The sequence below is a fragment of the Cydia pomonella genome, chromosome 4 (genome assembly GCF_033807575.1).
Source record: "Cydia pomonella isolate Wapato2018A chromosome 4, ilCydPomo1, whole genome shotgun sequence".
Classification (NCBI taxonomy): Eukaryota; Metazoa; Arthropoda; class Insecta; order Lepidoptera; family Tortricidae; genus Cydia; species Cydia pomonella.
This window is the reverse complement of record NC_084706.1, coordinates 6,348,381-6,368,177: the sequence shown is the minus strand read 5'-3', so window position 1 is coordinate 6,368,177 and position 19,797 is coordinate 6,348,381. Positions and strand designations below refer to the sequence as shown.

Below are 19,797 nucleotides of genomic sequence, written 5' to 3'. Positions count from 1 at the left end.
GACGCTCTGTTTCGTTATGCCGTGGTCACGCTGATTTTTCGAAATGCCAGAAGAATAGCCGATGTTCTAAAACTTAAGACTTTTTCATTCCGCACGCAGAACCACCGTTACAACTCTAGGTTTTTAGCTTACTCGGCATTTGATTCCTAATCTATGTGAATCATTTCCGCGGTTCAATGTATGTTATTGAATACGGAAGACGGGGATATAGGTTATGTATATGTACATAACATACTTAATAGAAAAAATAAGTGCGAGCGAAATGTCTAATGACACGACTTTAAGTGCATTGCGCTCGCACCAATCAGCGTAAGCTCTCGGTCGTATCAAAACAATATTAAAACCGTAATAATGTAGTAATGTTTTTCGTCAGACCGTCGAGCGGAGGGCGGCCCGACGAGTGGTGCGGCGTAGCGGGCGCGCGGGCGCTGCGCGTGCGCGTGTGCGCGGCGGCCGACGCGCCCGCGCCCGCGCACGCGCGCCGTCTGTCGCCGCCGCCGCCCGCGCGCCGCGCCTCTACCCCGCCGCCGGTGGACCCCGACAGCAAGCGTGAGTACCTATGATAGTTAATACAATGTCAGTTGTAGGTATAGCTGTTAGATTTGTAGTTGGCCCCCAACGGCTTATCCTTTGTCCATTGTTAACTAAAACGATGTGTGCCACTACCTGCAAAAAAAAGGGCCCGGTCACTTTAACCGGTTATTTAATTACAACTCCTATGGTAATTGAAATAAGATTCAAAATGAACAAATGGTAAAATAATTTGCGAGTTCTTGTGTGGTCCCTATACGATTACTGAGTGCCGGCGAGTCGAACGCTACCGAACCAGCCTAAAATATGTCCTCGATATGCGTAACAAAGGCGCGTTATCAGGTGCCAATTAGAATTATACGACCCTTTTATATGCAGGTGGCACGCGCCGTTTTAGTTAACAATGGACAAAGGATAAGCCGTTGAGGGCCAGCTACAAATCTAACGACTATATGCAACCTATGCAGGTTATTTATACCTAAAAAATGTTCAAGTTGGGGAAAGATTAAAAAAGTTGGAAAAAGTATGTCTCAGAACTGGAAAATACTTCATTTATAAAAAAATCAGTTTTTTAGACCTTTTCTAACTTTTTAGAAAGTTGCTACAATTTGTATGTTAACGGCACCAATCATGGAACATTTAAGAGAGAATTTGGAGTATTTTTGATATTTCACCGACACCTGTAAAATGTATACCGCATACCGCTTTACGCTTTTAAAGTTGAATGTCCAATTCGTCCTTTATTTTTCTATGTATTTAATGAAAGCTACTGCAATTGGTTTCAATATTATTAACCAATTAAAACTGTGGTTTTTTGCTCCAGTCATGGAATGTATGGCGCCATTCGTTTTGAAAATAACAAATATCAATGAAAAATTAGACTTAAGCAGCTATTTGGCTCTTGTTTATGGTAAAATATTGCCCGCGATTAAAAACTAATGGTAAATACTTGTTTTACAGGATTTGTCTATACCATCTCATTACTGGTGCCTGTCGTACCATTATAGGGGTGTTTAAAGGCATTTAATAGTATTTTATGCATCAGTTGTATAAGAAGGGTCAAAAAAGGCGAGTGGCGTGAGTTACAATGTGAGCCGGAGCCGAAGGCGTAGGCGAACATTGTAAAGGAATACGCCACGAGAATTTTTTGACCTACTTATACAACGTTGCATATATTTTATTTGTGGCCGTATAAATTATGTTTTATTGGTAATAATGCATACTATGATTCATACTAATTAAATAAATTATTTATGACGTAATAATACATTGGGCCTATTTACCTAACTACTTAGCACTTTGTTTAATTACGACACTTGCAAGCGAGTAGTCAGTATATGGCTCCATCCTACCCTGTACCATGATACACAAGCGATTACATTTTTGCGACAGTTTTGTATAGATAATGGATTTGTCGCTAGAAAATTACGACATCGAGATAAAAGTCAGGGCTATGAACGCTAGGTTTTTACTATATGAAAGGAAAACTTTTTGCGATAACTGAAAAACAGCTAAACTGATCATGTCCGCTATAGTTTTCATTTAATATCTTTCTTAAGCTCTACTTCCACGATTTTTTTCATATTTTTTGGACCTATGGTTCAAAAGTTAGAGGGGGGGGGGACACATTTTTTTTCTTTCGGAGCGATTATCTCGTCTCATCCCATTACTGGTGCCTATAGGGTACGTGTTTACTATAATTGTACTCTGGAAAACTAATTTGTCACTAGAAAAAGGTACTTTTTGCATTTGTACTGGATTTCGACCGTTCACTCCATAAAACAGAATGAAAATGAATAAAGAGAAGAAATACAACAGAAGGTACAACTCCTTATTAAAAATCGTAAAACAACAAATCAACTCGTTATTTGTTGCAGCCCTGACCAGCCACAAAGAGCCGGCAAACGGCGCCGTGGCGCTGAAGACCGTGAGCGGCGTGTCGCCGCTGACGGCGGCGTCGGCCCCGGTACGCGGCGCGCCGCCGCAGACAAGCTACGCGCTTGAGCGGCGTCCACGCCACGACCACCACCATCGCCCACCCGACGTGCAACCCGTTCAGGTCAGTCCAAGTCAGAGTCACGGATCTAGAACGCTGAGGCTATGGTCTCCTATTTTATGCTATACACGACCTCAACGCTGCAATGGTTCACAATAACTAAAGACGCGACGCAAAGCGTTTGGACGCCGCATACGAAGTCAAAACGCCAACGTCAACGTGTGAAGGAGACCACAGCAGTACCTCTCTATAGTAAGCATTGTGACGATGACGCAGCGTAGGACGTGACGGTGTAAGCTGCCGATGGCGTTTATAGGAGACCATAGCCTTACGATTCGGTATGAAGATTTCACGAGTGCGAAAGAGACACGTGACAAACCTACTTAGAAAGCCGTTTGTTTCTGCGCAGTTTTAACCTAACTTATACCTACTTTGAAAGCCATTCTTTTCTGTATGGTGTCGCAGTTCTAACTTAACCTAAACCTACTTTGAAAGCTGTTCGTTTCTGTGTGGGCTCGCAGTTCTTACCTAACCTAAACCTATTTTGTAAGTCATTCTTTCTTTTCTATGTGGAGCTGCTGTTCTAACCTAATCCAAACCTACTTTGAAACATAAATGTGTAGTACGACATAAAAATATTTATGCGTCAAACAAAAGAATTACTATGTTTAGTAGATCTGCCAATTAAAATACTTTGAAAAGAATCAGCGATCAAGTAATATTCGTTGAATAGTTTTTCTAAGAAGTACGAAAAAAAAAAAAATAGTAGTTGAAACAATAACCTAACTATAACTAACTATATTACTAGAACTAAAATTTCAATGTATCGTTGTCGATGAAATTATATTCGATGAAATGTTAATCGGCAAAACAAGGGGATACCCATATTATCAATAAGTCATACCAGTTAACTAGATTTTATCATGGTTAGATTGGTTAGTCAGGAACTCTCTCCAATATAACCTCTGACAGAGGTGTTTCTATGGGAGACAAATTTATGTAATAATGGCAAATACACTAAAGTGGAAATTCCATGTAACTACCTCAAAGTGGAGTCAAATCAAAAAAGTTAAATACTGAATAATAGACAAAAAATCCTATAATTAGCCTATACAACTGAAATAATAACAAAAATCATTACAAATAAAACGTATATGAATCACTATTATTACAAGAAAAAAAAAATAAGCACCACTATACAAACACAAACTTAAAATTATTTAACTGACAATTTAATAACGTATTTAGCACATTTTCTTGCATCAAAATGCAAGAAAATGTTTTTTATGGAGGATACGCAGGCGTTTGACCACGACCTCACCTGATGGTAAGTGATGATGCGGTCTACGGTAGAGCAGGCTTGCCTATGAGATACCTATTTACTCTAGCCTTGAAGAGACCCAGATTGAACTCATACGGAAACACAGACTCGAGCAGGGCATTCCACTCCTTGGCAGTCCTTGGTTGTCACTCCTTGGAAGTTTATAAGAAACACCTCAGAAATTCTCTCAGAAGACGCTGTTCAAAAAGTGTTAGGAGAAACGTAACATAAAAGGCGAAAACTTCAATCCGCGCTTTTATTTTAAATACCATTGTATTTTATAGAATAGTATCAACATATTACTAAAAAAATGCACTGCTCAAAAAGTATCACGAAATAAAATGAAAAATCCACATAATGTGCTGCTACGTTTTTTCCGAACTGCTCCTTATTAGTAAGCTACAAAGAATAAGGAAATTGGGATTAATTGATGAAGTAGTAATAGTAGTAATATATATATATATATATATCAATAGATAGACAATTATGTTTATTTGTTAGTAAATGTGGTCGTCCATGCCTAAAGGGTCCTTATGGCGTGTATTGAGTTAAGTATAGATCCTAAATCTACGTTAAATGAGCTATCTAATACAAAAAAGAATCATAACCCTAAGTCCCATATTTAAAAAAAACATCAAACCTACACATGTTAAAATTGCACTTTTGAGAAATCGTTAAAAGAAAGTTAGAAACTAATTTTAAGTATTTCCCATAGATGATGATTGATTATGTATCTCGAGGTGTTATTCTTTGAGATCAAGTTATGTTTTATTTAATTTGAATTCCAGGTTGTGAAAAATCTGTCTTTGATTAGAGCAAGTCGCTTATAAGAACGAAATTAAGAAAAATTAAATTTTCGGCCTGTTCTTTAATATGTTGCAGTTTGAACCATAGTATATATTTAGATATATTGAAATTCACATCTGAGGACAGAAATAAAACCACAAGGTTTACAAAATATATATATTTTTAATTAAAATGTCATAATGATTATCATCTTCCTCTATAACAATAACAATTTTTGTACAGTGACTTCTAAATTATATTCAAATGATCATAAAAGTAATTTTCATAAACGTTGTTAAATGATTCACACAGAAGCACAGAACTGAGTTATCCCGGAAGCGAACTAGTGTCCGACCGATGGTTATGTTTCGGTTTCGGCCATTTTCGGCCAAAAAATAATGTTTCGGTCGTAGTTTAGTTTCGGTTTCGGCCAAATATCGGCAAACCTTTCGGCTGAGCCGAAACTTACGAAATGGTACTCGTTAGTACGAAGTACCATTTCGTAAGTTCAGTACTGTGTGAAACTAAACTATGTGACAAAGACAAAAAGTTGGGGAACAACTAGGACAACAAAATTAATATACTGATTTACGGTTACATTAATTAAAAATACGCGATTCCCCTAATGAACGCGCCACTCGACGCAATCTTAATATATGTAAAAAAGCGGTCTTATGAGATTTTTTCAACGATTTTAACAAGCCTACAAAAGTTTCCGGCAAAACTAGAGCCAAAGCCGAACCTTCGGTTTCGGCAAAAAAACATGTTTCGGTCGGACACTAAAGTGAACACATTTGCACCACCAATCAGTAACCACTAAGGGGCTAGTCATGAATTACGTAAGAACAAGTCGTAAAGAGTGCGGCGAGCGAATTGTCGCTTGTAAGAGAGAGACAGTGATAGCGGCGGTAAATGACAAAGGAAGAACGGCTACGTTTTACGATTACGAAAAAATGTTGTACCTACCCGTAAAATAAAGTATACCTATGTATATAAATTAAACATTCTTATAAGAAACAGTTATGTATGCAAAATTGCATTTCATTAATTTCAGTGGTTGTACACTTGTTTGTGTTCGTCATTCATTCATCGTTACTTCTGTTCTACTCATTTCCTCAAAGGTTAACTGGAAGAGATCCCATGCAGGGATAAGTTCACCTTTGTTGTATTTAATTTACTCTGTAACTGTATTTTTCGTGTTTTTATTTCTATGTACAATAAAGTATGTACGAGTATATACATACATACATACATACAGTTACAATTACATTTTATTAAACAATTTTTATGAACAGATTCATCACTTTTAGGGTTCCGTACCTAAAGGGTCAAACGGGACCCTATTACTGGGACTCCGCTGTCCGTCCGTCCGTCCGTCTGTCACCAGGCTGTATGTCATGAACTGTGATAGTTAGCCAGTTGAAATTTCTACAGATTATGTATTTCTGTTGCCGCTATAACAACAAATACTAAAAACAGAATAAAATAAATATTTATTTCCAATCTCGAGGTTCTCATCCAATCAACGAAGTTAAGCAACGTCGGGCGGGGTCAGTACTTGGATGGGTGACCGTTTCTATAGATAATGGTACGGAACCCTTCCTGTGCGAGTCCGACTCGCACTTGGCCGATTTTTTTGTATATGATCTGCCATAAGAACCCTTTTCTACTAAACTTTGAACCCAATTTTAATATGGAAATACTCAACGTACACTAGTGAAACTGAGCTACAAATACACGTCTATCTGTATATTTTACAATTTTGCATACAACATAATTTTGAAGCATTTTACAAAAACGTAAATATCTCCGTAATTAGAAACTGCCATAAGGACCCTTTTCTTATGGACGGTCACAAATAACTTAGGGATATGTCGTAACAGAATGAGTTTATTACTCATACAAATCAACACAAATATTGATGATGAATTCCCATCTGTCCCCGGTGGGAACAGATTGGAATAGTTTCATTCGCATCTGCCCCCGTCGGGCATAAATGAGAATGAATCCTTCCCATCTGTGACTTCCTCGGTTTTTTCCTGTCTTTGTTATCATACAAATATCGATTTTGATATTTGAACATGCAGTTAAAATTCCAATTTGTGAAATAAAAATCATATAATATAGGGTAACGGCAGTCATGGAACATTTAAGAGCAAATTTGTAGCATTTGTGACATTTCCCTGATACATGTAAAAAGTATACTCCTTAGCGTGTTAAAAGTTTAATGTCCTATCCGTCTTTTATGTTTCAGGCGTACTGTACAAAAGATACTGCATTTCGTTTCCACATAATGGTGCTGACTATCATACCATGCTGCCATAAACGTCAAATTTTAAAATAGTTGACATGATTGTTAACTACATTTTACTTATATTCTTAAAAGACGAAATTACGCCATTATTAGCCAAAAAAAAGCTTATTTAATGAAACATAAAAACTTAAGAAGCTATATGACTCTTGTTTATGGTAAAATGTTGCCAGTGTTTATAAACTCATTGTAGTTACTTATTTTACTAAATTTGTGGTTTTATGTCCCATTACCGGTTCCAGTTCCATTATAGGGGTATCTACTATAGGTACCTAAATAACGCGGTTCAGCTTAAATATGCCACTTTTAGGGTTCCGTAGCCAAATGGCATAAAACGGAACGGAACCCTTATAGTTTCGCCATGTCCGTCTGTCTGTCTGTCTGTCTGTCTGTCCGAGGCTTTGCTCCGTGGTCGTTAGTGCTAGAAAGCTGAAATTTGGCATGGATATATAAATCAATAAAGCCGACAAATTCGTACAATAAAATCTAAAAAATTTTTTTTTTTTAGGGTACCTCCCCTACACGTAAAGTGGGGGTGAATTTTTTTTTTCGCTTCAACCCTAGAGTGTGGGGTATCGTTGGAAAGGTCTTTCAAAACTAATAGGGGTTTTCAAGAAACATTTTTTGATAAAGTGAAAATATTCGGAGATAATCGCTCCGAAAGAAAAAAAAAATGTGTCCCCCCCCCTTTAACTTTTGAACCATAGGTCCAAAAATATGAAGAAAAACGTGGAAGTAGAGCTTAAGAAAGACATTAAATGAAAACTATAGCGGACATGATCAGTTTAGCTGTTTTTGAGTTATCGCAAAAAGTTTTCCCTTCATAGTAAAAAGACTTACTTTAATTAGGTACTGATTATGCAAATTTGCCTATTTGTTTAACTCGGGTGAAAGGTACCGTTTCATCCCTTGGTTAACAATTTACTATACTTTAAGCTCCAGTTTAGCTTATTGTGACGGAAGAGTAACTACGGAACCCTACACTGAGCGTGGCCCGACATGCTCTTGGCCGGTTATTTTACTTAACCATTCCTTAAGAATTGTACATGGAATTTTTGCTAGCCTAGGCTAGAAAGATCAAAACTACATTGATTAGGTAATATTTAAAATGCCTATAAGGTAGAAGTACTAGTGCTCGACGCTGCACTAGTCACCGACACGGGCACTTTATTTCATGGAAATACAGGTTAAATTTGAACAACGAAGATTTTTCTGTAGGTATTCGAACTTAATCCTTGTCACTTTGACATAAAGTGCCCATGTCGAGTATTAGTGCAGCGTCGAGCTCTAGTACTTCTACCTTAATACGAGTTCCCCAAAGTAATGCAAAAAAACGGGATTTCATTTTTACGTAGTCACGCAGTCTTAAATTAGGAAGGTATGAAATCTAAAATCGACTAAAAACCACATGCCTTTTGCCGTCACCTTAATCTATTTTGATTTATCCAATTGTTCATCTGATTCTAATTAAACAGCGTAATAATTACAACAATTACCCACGTAACAGGGAAAGTGTTGCCAGCAAAAACGAGCATTGTCTTTACCCGACTCCCACGATCTCTTGATAGGGAAAAGCGTAATCGGTGGGAAACATTAAAAGTCGAGCTGAAAGCGAAAGCAAGCGACCATCTTTAAGGTTGTGGACGAGTTTCGTAATATGACTAACTAATGTAGAATCATTTGTGTTGATTTATGTGTGGTTTTGTCTCACTAGTCCGAAACAAACCGTAATTGCTCAATTATAACCTTTTTTTTTTATAACGACATACTTTATTTGACTCTCTATCGCTCGAATATGGAATGGTGATAGAGAGGCAAATAGTCTACATCGTAAAGCGTGCGTACAAGTGCTTTGATTTTGGATTGGACTCCATAAGCACACTTCTGTTTCAGAATGGGGTCCGCGACTGCAACAGCAGTTCCGATGAGAACAGATCTTCGGGGCACGCGTCGATGTCTGACAGCGGCGGCGCGGGGGACGCGGGGCGGGAGGAGCCCCGGCGGAGCCGCCAGCAGCCGCACGTACGGGGCAAGCACAGGCCGCACAACAAGGTATGGTCACTGATATCAGGAGAAAGGGTTTCTGACAGCTGGAACGAAGTACCTATTAGGTAGTAGATTCCATGGGAATCTGCCAAATCGTACATCGGATCGGAACTAATAGTACTCTTTTTAGTTCCTTTTAAGATTATTAAATTTACGTACATAAGTAGTTGCAGTTGCCTGAAAATAATATTAGATTATTGCAGAGGACGGGAAAGGGCAATTTGTGGATGAGTTTCGATTTTACGGAATAGTTGTGCCTTTATCTTTTAAAATATAATTTAAGAGGGAAATGGTGTTTGACGTTTTTGATGTGAAGATTCGATTTGAATGCTACTCGTCCTACATTACCCAAACGTGTTATCTCCGAATGAGCTGTTACATGAATTTGAACCATATATGTAGAGCTAATAAGCGCTTGTGGCTTAGCGGTAAGAGCGTACGACTTGCAATACGGAGGTCGCGGGTTCAAACCCCGGTACGTACCAATAAGTTTCTTTACTCTTTAAAAACATGTATTGTTTTTTACTTTTTAAAAACATGTATCCACTAAGAAAATCGTATACAGCCAATTAATATAGCTGCGGGTTACGTCTACACGACCAGGTCAGCATCATTTTAAACTATAGGATAGAGTCGTGTAAGACCGACGTGTATGATCGTGCGAATACTGTAGTCTTTGACTTTTATATTTTTTTAAGGATCTCATGCGTGCAAATACAGCTTATATTGCACAATTATATTGAGTGAGCGAATATTGAATGGTACTGAATGACAGAATAGTTGTGCCTTTAGCTTTTAAAAATAATTAAAGAGGGATTTTTTTAGACGTTTTTGTTGTGAACGTTCGATTTGAGTGCTGGTTCATGTTTAAATTATGATTATTTTACGATTTCCTCGTATGTTTGGAGAAAAGCAATATATATGTCTCGGCAGGAACAGCAATTCGTGGATTCTTCGTCTTTATCGGTCTTCCAAATTCGTCCATATACGTAGAACAATAATTCCAATAAATAACCTAATTACTATACTTATATACAAATATACATGTCAAGATAATCGAATAAAATCACCAGGCATTCGGTAGTCTGCCAGTTTAGTATTAGAAAGAGTAATTTGTTGTACGTGTGTTTTTTTTGTATTATTTCCACGGTTTCTTATCCTACTCCGTGTTCCTCTATATTTTTTTTTGTCTTTCACGCGCTTTGGCTCATCGCAGTTCACTTTATTCATGCACTTCTCAACATTATCATTCAAGAATCCTCTAAATTTATTTGCAATACTTTATTATCAGTCTGTCTTGACCACCAAGACCCGACTGTTGCAAGACTAATGCTGATGAAAACCTTAGTTACAGTCACCGTGGCCGGGAGGCGGGGGGCTCGAGGACATCAGGTCGGCCATCAAGCAGCTGACGCTGCGCTCTAGAGACAGCAGCAGCACGGCCACCAGCGGCGCCTCCAGCGGCAACGGGGCTCAAGGTACGCGGTTTTCACCCTGATGCGGAATGCCGCTCCAGGTGTGGGCGAGACAGCTCTACGCACGTGTATAAGCAATGTCCCGCACGCTATGTTCGCACACCGGAGCGAATGTGAAGACCGCCGACAAAAATAAAGATTTCCTCTCCTTACTGAACCGTTGTTAAATTGGGGGGATGATAGGGTTAAGCGAGAGTCGGGATATGTAAAAACTTACACTTGATTGTAGGAGCCAATTGGTGGGATTTCGATATTCCGCTGTGAAGGTCACTAAATAGGTTGCTAACTGTTAATGTACTTAAACCTATATTCCTTGTAAAAAGTTAGTTAGGGGTTCTGAGCCTGATATTTATTTGATACATACTTTTCTTTTTCTTTAATCTTTATTGAACAAAAGGAAAACGCATCGTACAAAAGGTGAATTTAATAGCTTAAGGCATTCTCTACCAGTAATTTTTTGTTCTAAGCAGATGAGTTTGTATTCATTGTTTTAAAATTTCATGGTCTTCTTTTTCACGAAAGCCTTAAACTAATTTCAGAGACCGGCAGCGCAGCAGAAGCCCGTCGCCGCCGGGCGCCGCTCGTGCGACAGCCGTCGTTGGACACCGTGTGCACCAACGTCACCAGCGCCGATGAGTTCGTGTGGGTGGACTCACACAACAGGTGATTCTCTAATGGCGGATTTACTCTCTCGTGCGAATGGCGAGATAAGCCGCGAGCCGAGCTACGAGACGCGTTTGTAATCGGTGGGCTCACGTCTGGAGCGATTTTTTGAGCACGAGTCAAAGGGGCTCGTGGTGTAGGCGCGCTTACTGCTTACTACTTCGAGCTTAGGTACGAGCTGTGGCCGAGACACCAGACGAGCCGCGAGCCAAGCCAAAAGGCGAGATTGTAACGGAGCAGTAACGCCCTTACCATACGGTTGGCAACGAGGCTTCCGATCACTGCGTCCTTACCGACCTTGGTAGGTTCCGACCGTGAAGTGGTTGGCAACCAAATTGTATTAAGCCCCTACCAAGGTCAGGTTGACTTTAAGACTGTTGGAAGCTTGCTTGCTGCCTTATAGCACAACATTTTTATTCGTTTACGACGTTTTTTAAAAGATACAAGAATATTGACACTCATACTTTGATGAAGTTTTGAAAACCAGCTCGTAAAGGCTTCTTCAAAAACGGATGAGAAAGTTGCACTTTATCCACAAAATAATTTGGTATAAAAATGTCTCTTCTGATCCAGATTAGTTGAGCTGCGCTGTGTACCGTGGACGGCAAGCGAGATGAGCCGCGCGCTGCAGAGCGGCCGCTGCAAGGAGCTGGCCCCGAGGCTCGCTCCCGACGCGCCGCCGAGACTCGCCTACCTACTGCAGAGGTACGTCGTCTAGTACTGAAACCACAGGGAAACCATAGTACGGAAATGTTTTGAGTGTCTATGTACGCCCATGTCTGTATGCGCATCAATTTGTTTGTGTGTGTAAGTTCCTTTAAGGTTCCTTGGAGAAGTCTGTTGAAATTAATTTGGCGTAACAATGGCAACGTGGTACAATACTGTGGCTCTAGTGAAAAGGGTACAAGTCTCGCCCAGCTTAGGTGCAAAAGGGCATAAGTATTACGTGGATCTTACACCCTTTTTTACACCTTTCCGAGACTTGTAAATACCCTTATTCACTAGGGCCACATAATGAAAGTCGTTATTTACTGAATTAACAAGCATACTTGCCAGTCTTGGCACAATACACCGGTATTTTGTCGGTATTCTGTATTGTATTGAGGATGAGTTAGTCAGGCACAATTCTAACGCCCAATATTATACGTTATTTTTTGTTTTAGAGCCTTAGTTCGAATATCGCGGGAAGCCCAACGACTGTCGCTGAACTTCGGCTTTTGCTCCAAGCACGAAGTCGCCGGGGCCTTCAGAATTGTGCTCAGCACGTCGCTCGCTGATACTTGCATCAAGGTAATCATCACCATAATCGTTCCTCTCTCGAATATAGGGTCCGCATGTAATGGTGATCCATACCAGGTGATGGGATATAGGGGTGCGTGGGGTAGTTGGAGCGGGCGGGTAATGAGAGCGGTGTCAACTGTCAATATAGACATAGGTACTCAATAATCGTATTTATACAAACGTCATTCCGAAATATAGACAAATGACAAATCATAAACAAATAATAAATCATAATCATAGACAAATGTTTGTTTTTGGCTCCAGGGTTTTAAAAAATGGTAAATTTCATCCTTGATGATATAAGCTTTCAAATCTATACACACTGTTTTGTATTTACACGAAATATACCTATGGATGTGTCTATTTAATCTTCGGGCCTACTTCTGCAATTGCAAATGAGAAACATATATTTTATAACTATTTAATTTTTTTGCACGGGGGATATGCGGCTAATCATTCATACTGCCACAGCAGAATAAGTTGAATTTAGCTCCCACTACCCCAACGCAGTTTATAATTGTTTTCGTCTGTAATAGGATTTATTTACCTTTCCAAATTCCACGAAAAAACACCTTACAACGAGGAAAGAAAAGGCTCTTGGACAACTGAAACATTATAAAATGCAATCTAAGACTATTTGAGATGTGACATGTTCTTTGGCTCTTATTACCCTAACGGGGCAATGGGAGAGAATTCAATGTTTTTGTTTTTCATGAAACTGATGATGATGTTTTTATTTTCGTTTTTTTTTGTCTGATTATGGGTAGCCAGATAAGCAACACTTTCGTCCATATTTTTTTTTTAAATACAATTAATATAGAGAATAATATAGATAAAGTTATTAACAAATATCCTTTTCTGCCCTCCGGGCGGAAAGCGTCAACTTTGCTCCCGCTGCGCTAAACAAAGTTGCCGCTTTCAGCCTCCGTCGAGCAGAAAAATAGTATGCGCACCACGGGAGGAAACGTAGGACATTCCATCCACCCTCGCCTTCGGCTCGGGTAACAATTTTACACGCGGCACGCCATTTCCTACTTTTCCTCCCTTGGCACACAAATAACTATAGTAAACTCCCATTCCCCACACTCCCTTTTGATTGATTGATTGTGCAAGGAAAGTGTGAGAAAAAAATCATGTCGTCTAATTCGACAGCTGAAATAGCCAGCTGCATGGTAGGTACAGTCCCATTTTTTTTGTGGTAGCTGGCTTGTTAAATGTTAACTATTGACCAGAATTATCGCATAATGTACAGAGCCAAACAGAATACAGAGGGCTTACCGCGAACCACGTTCGACGTGTTGCCTCCCTGTCACACTTACGTACGAATTTACAAGTGCGACAGAGAGGCAACACGTCGAACGTGGTTCGCGGTAGGCCCTCCGAGCTATCATCATTAGTTGTCAAATTAGAAGCACGAATTTTATTTATCTGACTTTACCACGTTACCTATTTAATCAATGAATATTGATTTGCCTTAGGCCTGGGACCACTTTTTCCACTTACAAAATTGGGTCATCATCATTAAATATGACTCAGAACAAACTCCAAAACAATGAAGTCATCTCAATAAAGAGTATCCTATCTATCTATCGATCTTTCTCAGGGTTGTCAACGCGCAGCCACGATGTACGCGACGTCGGGGAGCGCGGCGCGGCGGCTCGGCTCGGCGGCGCGCGCGCGCACCAGCCTGGCCCCGGGCCGCTTCCAGCGTTGGATGTTGGACGTGCGCGTAGCTTCCTTCGTTCACGAGTAATTCTTCTCTTCTGTCTCCAGGCCTCCTTATTCCATTGAAATCCCGGTTCTAAAAATGCTTAAAAACATGCAATCCCTACTATTAAAAATATTCTATGCATGCAACCTATTTGTCCATAAGCTTCTTTATCTTAGCTTAAAACAACAGTAATCGGCACAAGCCTCGTTAAGACCTCAAGGTACTTACACCTAAACAAAAACCAAATGGTTGTCGCAAATCCCCAACCCTGCTCCGCACTGCAGTTTAGTATTTATGACTATCGGAGTTCTAATTTACTTACTATTCAAATCTTTTAGATACGCGGCGATCTACCTCTGCGCCGGTATGGAGACCCTCTTAGAAGAGATCGCTCTTACCGCAGGCGGCGGAACCGGCCCGGTGACGCCGGCGGCGGTGGACCATGCCGTCGCCAACTGCGCGGACTTGTGGGGGCTGCTGCAGCCCTACAGCCACCTGAATGCCGGCCGCGTAGCCTCAGGTAACTAGAGATCGCTCTGGAACAAGACAACCATTCCAGCAACTCTCAGCAATGAGAATAAAAACGTGAGGCGTACGGCGTAATACTATCATCAGCACTTGCGAGAACTCCGTGTTAGGTCGAGTATTGGGTTTAACATTTTTTACTATAGGCTGAGGAGAAATCGTCAACACAGCCCTATCATGTTAACTGTAAGTTACTCCATTATTCACCAATACTAACACACTTAACTTTGTTATTACTTTGTTGATACTACCTAATTATCAACAATTTTCAGTTTTCGGATTTTATCCTCTATAAACACCTAACAGCCTTTCTTGATGTTAAATATCAAGTTTCTAGGTCATCTGAAAGTGGGTTAGGTTTTTGATCTAGGTATAAGTCAGTCAGACATAAAAATGTCGGTTTTTAAACGTTAATTTATCAATAACAGTTTGAGCTAGGTACGTTTACGAAATTCTGTATTCTTGTCAGGCTAAGGGACTTGAATGTGCCAAATTCCATGTGTGTAGGTTAAATAGGTTCAAGTTGTGAAGGAGTCAAAAGTAGCTCGAAATGCTTCATGTAATTACACAAGGTTTCTGCGTTACTACCGCTTATCTAGACACCTTGTTTTATTCTGTGTTTACAGGAGCACTGTCTATTTCTCGATGGGAGTCCATGAGCTCGATGGGTTCTGGCTCATCGTCTGGCCCGTGCCGTCCAGAGCACAGGCAGTTAGGACTCAGCCATGATTCGGGCATCACCACTAATGGTTCTGGTAAGAACATCTTAACACTTATGGCAGGTTGCATCAAACCGCTGGATTTGTGAACGTATAACGTCCACGCGTGCCTTGACTCGTATTGTCATGGTGTCATCTGCACGAACTATAAATAATAAGTAGTATTCTATCAAAAACATTTTGACTAGTAAGTTTAGGTAACTTCCGAAAACATAATCTTGCTAATGAACCATAATTCTGGCGAGTAAAGTCACCAAAGCTGCTGCTGAAGAAGCACCGAATAGTTGATCTGATCTGCCTTTAACTCTAACGCAGATTTTTTGCAGTAGCAAGCATCAATATACTACTTTAATGATGTGCTATTATCATTTAATATTGTCACAAACGAAGCCAGATAGCACGGGTAAAGATTACAAAGTAAAGCATGGATCGTTCGCAGGCGGGTCAGGCACCTCCGCTGGGTCCAACGGCAGCACCGGATCAGGCGCGTCGGTGCTGCTGACTACCTGCGCGGGCTCCGCCGCCGAGCTCCGCGCCGTGCTGCGCCGCGTCGCGCCGCGTCACGCGCCGCTGTCGCCCGCGGCCGAGCGCGCGCTCTACTACTTCATGCGCTGCTCGCAGGTACTGTACCGTCACCGCACTGCTGACCACCTCAGCTCAGCCAAGCTGTGCGCGTCCTCTACGTCAGCCAAGATACCCACCAACAGAAAATTAAAAATGTATTGGGATGCCAGATGCATCGAAAAATCACGCCATGGTTTACATACCTACTGTACGTTTCGATTGGCACTTTCTATAAAGAATTGTGATTTGGTTTGGCGCCCTGACCACGTAAGACCAGTGTCAGGCTAGCCATTGTTTAGGGTCGTCCATCCATTGAAAGGTGTGTACCAATAAAATTAATAGTAGATTGTGTCACAAGGGAGCAACATGACATATTCACGGCGTGGGCGTACATTGAATCCTGAGCGTAGTGAGGGATTCAAGTGTTAACGCTCAAGGTGGAAAATTTTGCTACCAAAATTTTGCTACCATGTTATACATCAATCCTAAAAGACATAGCTTAGAGCAATTATTTCATGAAACCGATGCTACCAAAAATACAGAGGTACGGGGGACGTGGTGAGCGAGTCTTGTAATTCATTTTTGCAATGTTTTTATCATCGCTAAAAGATGTATCTATTATGTAGTGCTGAATCGACAATAGGTATCATTTAAGTTCAAGGGAAAATTGGTAACCGTAAGTGTAATTCATATCTCATATAACTAATATTTCACTAATTGAAAATTTTCGTAAATGCAATTTGAATTTGAATTAAATTACCATATCAAAAGCAAACAATCACGTTCTATGGATATAGGTAACTAGTTTGCGCTTAGGAATGTCACGTAATGAAAGACAAGAAAGGAGCTATACGGATGCTGCGCGATAGAAAGAGACTTTCTTAAAAGACGTCATCGAGTTCCGAGCGCTGCTGCCTCATTTAATGAGACGCTTATATTAAAATATGTTTTTATCCAAATCTCTAAAAATCGGCATAACTGTGAAGTGAAATGCCATTTGCTTGTATACCAGAGTTTTTTAGTGTTTTTGCCATACAATTTGACACAACAGTATTATTTATTTATTTATTTAAACTTTATTGCACACATAAAGAAAAATGTACAAATGGCGAACTTAATTCCAAAAGGCATTCTCTACCAGTCAACCATTGGGTACAACAATAATGTATTTTTCATAGCAAAAACTTCATCTAACTACCGATGTTTCTAGACCGAACCTGGTCCGCAGACTGAAGTAAGCAATGTAGGCGTGACTCGAAAATCGAGTAAATCTACCGTATGTGTGGCAGAGGGGGTAGCGCAACTATGCTATGTCTTTAGAAGATTAGTAGTCTGTGCTATGAGGAAATTAATATGTGTCGAAATATTATTTAAGCTACAAAAATAGTATGCAAAAATATGTCTTCAACAAAAAAGTGCCACTTTGAAGTTTGATCCCTCTTAGCAGGGAATAAAATACCCTTTTCCGAATAGATGATGTGGTACTGGTACCTAATAATGCTTTTTTCTTCTTACCGTCTCTTGTCGCGAAGAAAATCTTGCTGGAAATAATTCAAGTCTCTCTCCAAGCTAATATATTGTCTTCGGTTACCGCGGTGGTTACTCATGAAATAAAACTAATCCGTTGACCCGAAAATATTAATGCGTTTTCGTTAGTTTTATTTTTCTTACAAACTGATGTGATTGTTGCAGTTGGAGCACAATTCGAACACAGCATCGACGGCCAGTTGTGCCAACGGGCTGTGGGGCGAGCGCGGCGCCGGGGCGCTGCCTCCGCTCGGCGAATGGGTCCGGGTTATCAGGTGTGTTTCATAAACTGTATACTTCAGTAAAATCTCAATAAAACATTAATAAAATATTATTACCTACCTGCAATGCCTACTCAGAATCTCCGTTAAAACCTAATTGGTTAAAACCTAATCAACAATTCCATACTCGGTAGTCTTATTGTGGTTGTTTGAAACATGGAACGCTCTTATATAGATTATAGATATTTTGAGATTGTGTTAAGACACAATTATTTTGTAATTAAATGATACCCAAAGTTTGTCTGAAAGAGATCGCTCTTTAGCGACTTATCGCTTATTTTCATACAACATCTGGGTAACACTTAATTCATTGACTCGGACTCATTCACATTACCTAACTCGGAAACAAATATCCGAGTTCATCACACATATAAATGCTGATAAGAAACGTAATTTTTCCACTCGACGACTTTGATATTTGTATTAAGGCTTTATAGACCAAATTATAATTGCAAGCTTTTCTCTATGGAACTCCCGACTCAACTGTAATGATATTATACAACACTTTAGTGAACTATAATGAATTTGACCATATTCCCAGAGCGCATGCAGGGCTACGGCCGCCGCCCGCCGTGCCGGACGCCGACGACGTACTGCAGGCCGCCCGGCTGCTGCTGCCGCACGCCGACTGCCCGCCCAGACCTGTCACGTAAGTAACCATATATGAGAGCATGCAGGCTACGCTACGGACCCTGCCTGCGGTGCCTGACGCCGACTGCCCGACTAGACCTATCACGTAAATACCTGTGAGTGCATGCAGGCTACAGTCCCCGCCTGTCATGCTGACTGCCCGCCCTGAACTGTCACGTATGATTAGGGTATCCCTTATTTTACTCGGCCGGCAATTCCCTATTTATCGGCCTTTCTAGTTATCGAATTAAAGCTATTAGTGGTTAAAAACGGAGACCTTGGCTCTCCGAAACATTTATAAATAAACATGAACTAAACAGTAAAATTAGTTTAGTGTTTAATATTTGTAGCAAAATACTATTCTTTGTCAGATTGGAAGAAGCTATAGAACCAGTGTGGTCTCGCTGCACGCGCGCAGTTGACGAGCTGTCCCGCGCTGCGCTCGGGCTGGCGCAGCGTGCGCTTCTGAGCGGCCGGCCCGACTTGCTGGGCGGCGTGAAGGCGCTGCTGCCACCAGCGGGGCTCGACGCCACCGACGCTGCGGGGCTCACGGTGCTCATGAAAGCGGCGCTCGCTGGGGACGATCAGATTGTGGCCGTAAGCTTTTTTCATAATATTCCGGGTGGCCCGACCTAGTGGGTAGCTTGGGCGCGGCTGCGCCAAGCGGGGCTCGATGCCACCGAAGCTCGGGCATCACGGTAAATATGAAAGCGACGCTCGCTGGAAATGATTACATTGTGGCCGTAAGTATTTCTTAATATTTCATGCGGGCCCACCTAATGCGCGGCATGATAGCGCTGCCGCTGCTGCCACAAAGCGGGGCTCGACGCTAGCGATGCTCTTCATAGGTAATACTTAGGGGGCTGACCTGCTGGACGGTTTGAAGGCGCTGCTGCCACAAGCGGAGCCACCACCGACGCTGCAAGGCTCACGGTGCTCATGAAAGCGGCACTCGCTGGGGACGATCACATTGTGGCAGTAAGTTTTCTTTATAATATTCTGGGGCTCCGGGCGGCCCGACCTTATGTGCGGCGTGAAGGCGCTTCCACTGCTGCCACAAGCGGAGATCGACGCTAGCGATGCCTTGGAACTCACGGTATACGCATGAAAGCGGTGCTCGCTGGAAACTGGAACATCAGATTGTGGTGGTAGGTATGTTTCGTTTTTAGAGAGCATATACAATAACCCAAGAAGTGAGTTTAAATCAATTACAATAAGTAATATACGCCTACATCACTACTTACTACTATTCCTAATTTCTTTGTTATTTATATTTACTTATTGGTGCAATAGTAGTTACCATAAAACGGGGTGGAAAGACACAATTTTCAACCTCAAGTTTTCTTCTATCTGTTTTTCACTCCTAACTCTTAACCAAAAATCGAAAAAGCCAAACGAAGGGACATTATCTATGGTTAATATACAAATAA

The 19,797-nt window shown here is 40.9% G+C and overlaps 1 protein-coding gene across 3 annotated transcripts in view; it reads left to right on the top strand.

Moving 5' to 3' along the window:
* The window catches only part of LOC133516925 (ankyrin repeat and BTB/POZ domain-containing protein 2), a 79,293-nt gene that overhangs the window by 42,031 nt on the left and 17,465 nt on the right, over window positions 1-19,797 (top strand). For all 3 annotated transcript variants that reach the window (XM_061849981.1, XM_061849980.1, XM_061849979.1), the window contains 14 exons: window positions 374-549; window positions 2,409-2,590; window positions 8,839-8,997; window positions 10,340-10,469; window positions 11,006-11,129; window positions 11,703-11,834; window positions 12,293-12,419; window positions 14,014-14,159; window positions 14,460-14,641; window positions 15,273-15,401; window positions 15,805-15,986; window positions 17,622-17,731; window positions 18,279-18,386; window positions 18,739-18,964. In XM_061849981.1, coding sequence (XP_061705965.1) covers window positions 374-549; window positions 2,409-2,590; window positions 8,839-8,997; window positions 10,340-10,469; window positions 11,006-11,129; window positions 11,703-11,834; window positions 12,293-12,419; window positions 14,014-14,159; window positions 14,460-14,641; window positions 15,273-15,401; window positions 15,805-15,986; window positions 17,622-17,731; window positions 18,279-18,386; window positions 18,739-18,964 — 2,113 coding nt within the window. The remainder of the gene's footprint in view (window positions 1-373; window positions 550-2,408; window positions 2,591-8,838; window positions 8,998-10,339; window positions 10,470-11,005; window positions 11,130-11,702; window positions 11,835-12,292; window positions 12,420-14,013; window positions 14,160-14,459; window positions 14,642-15,272; window positions 15,402-15,804; window positions 15,987-17,621; window positions 17,732-18,278; window positions 18,387-18,738; window positions 18,965-19,797) is intronic.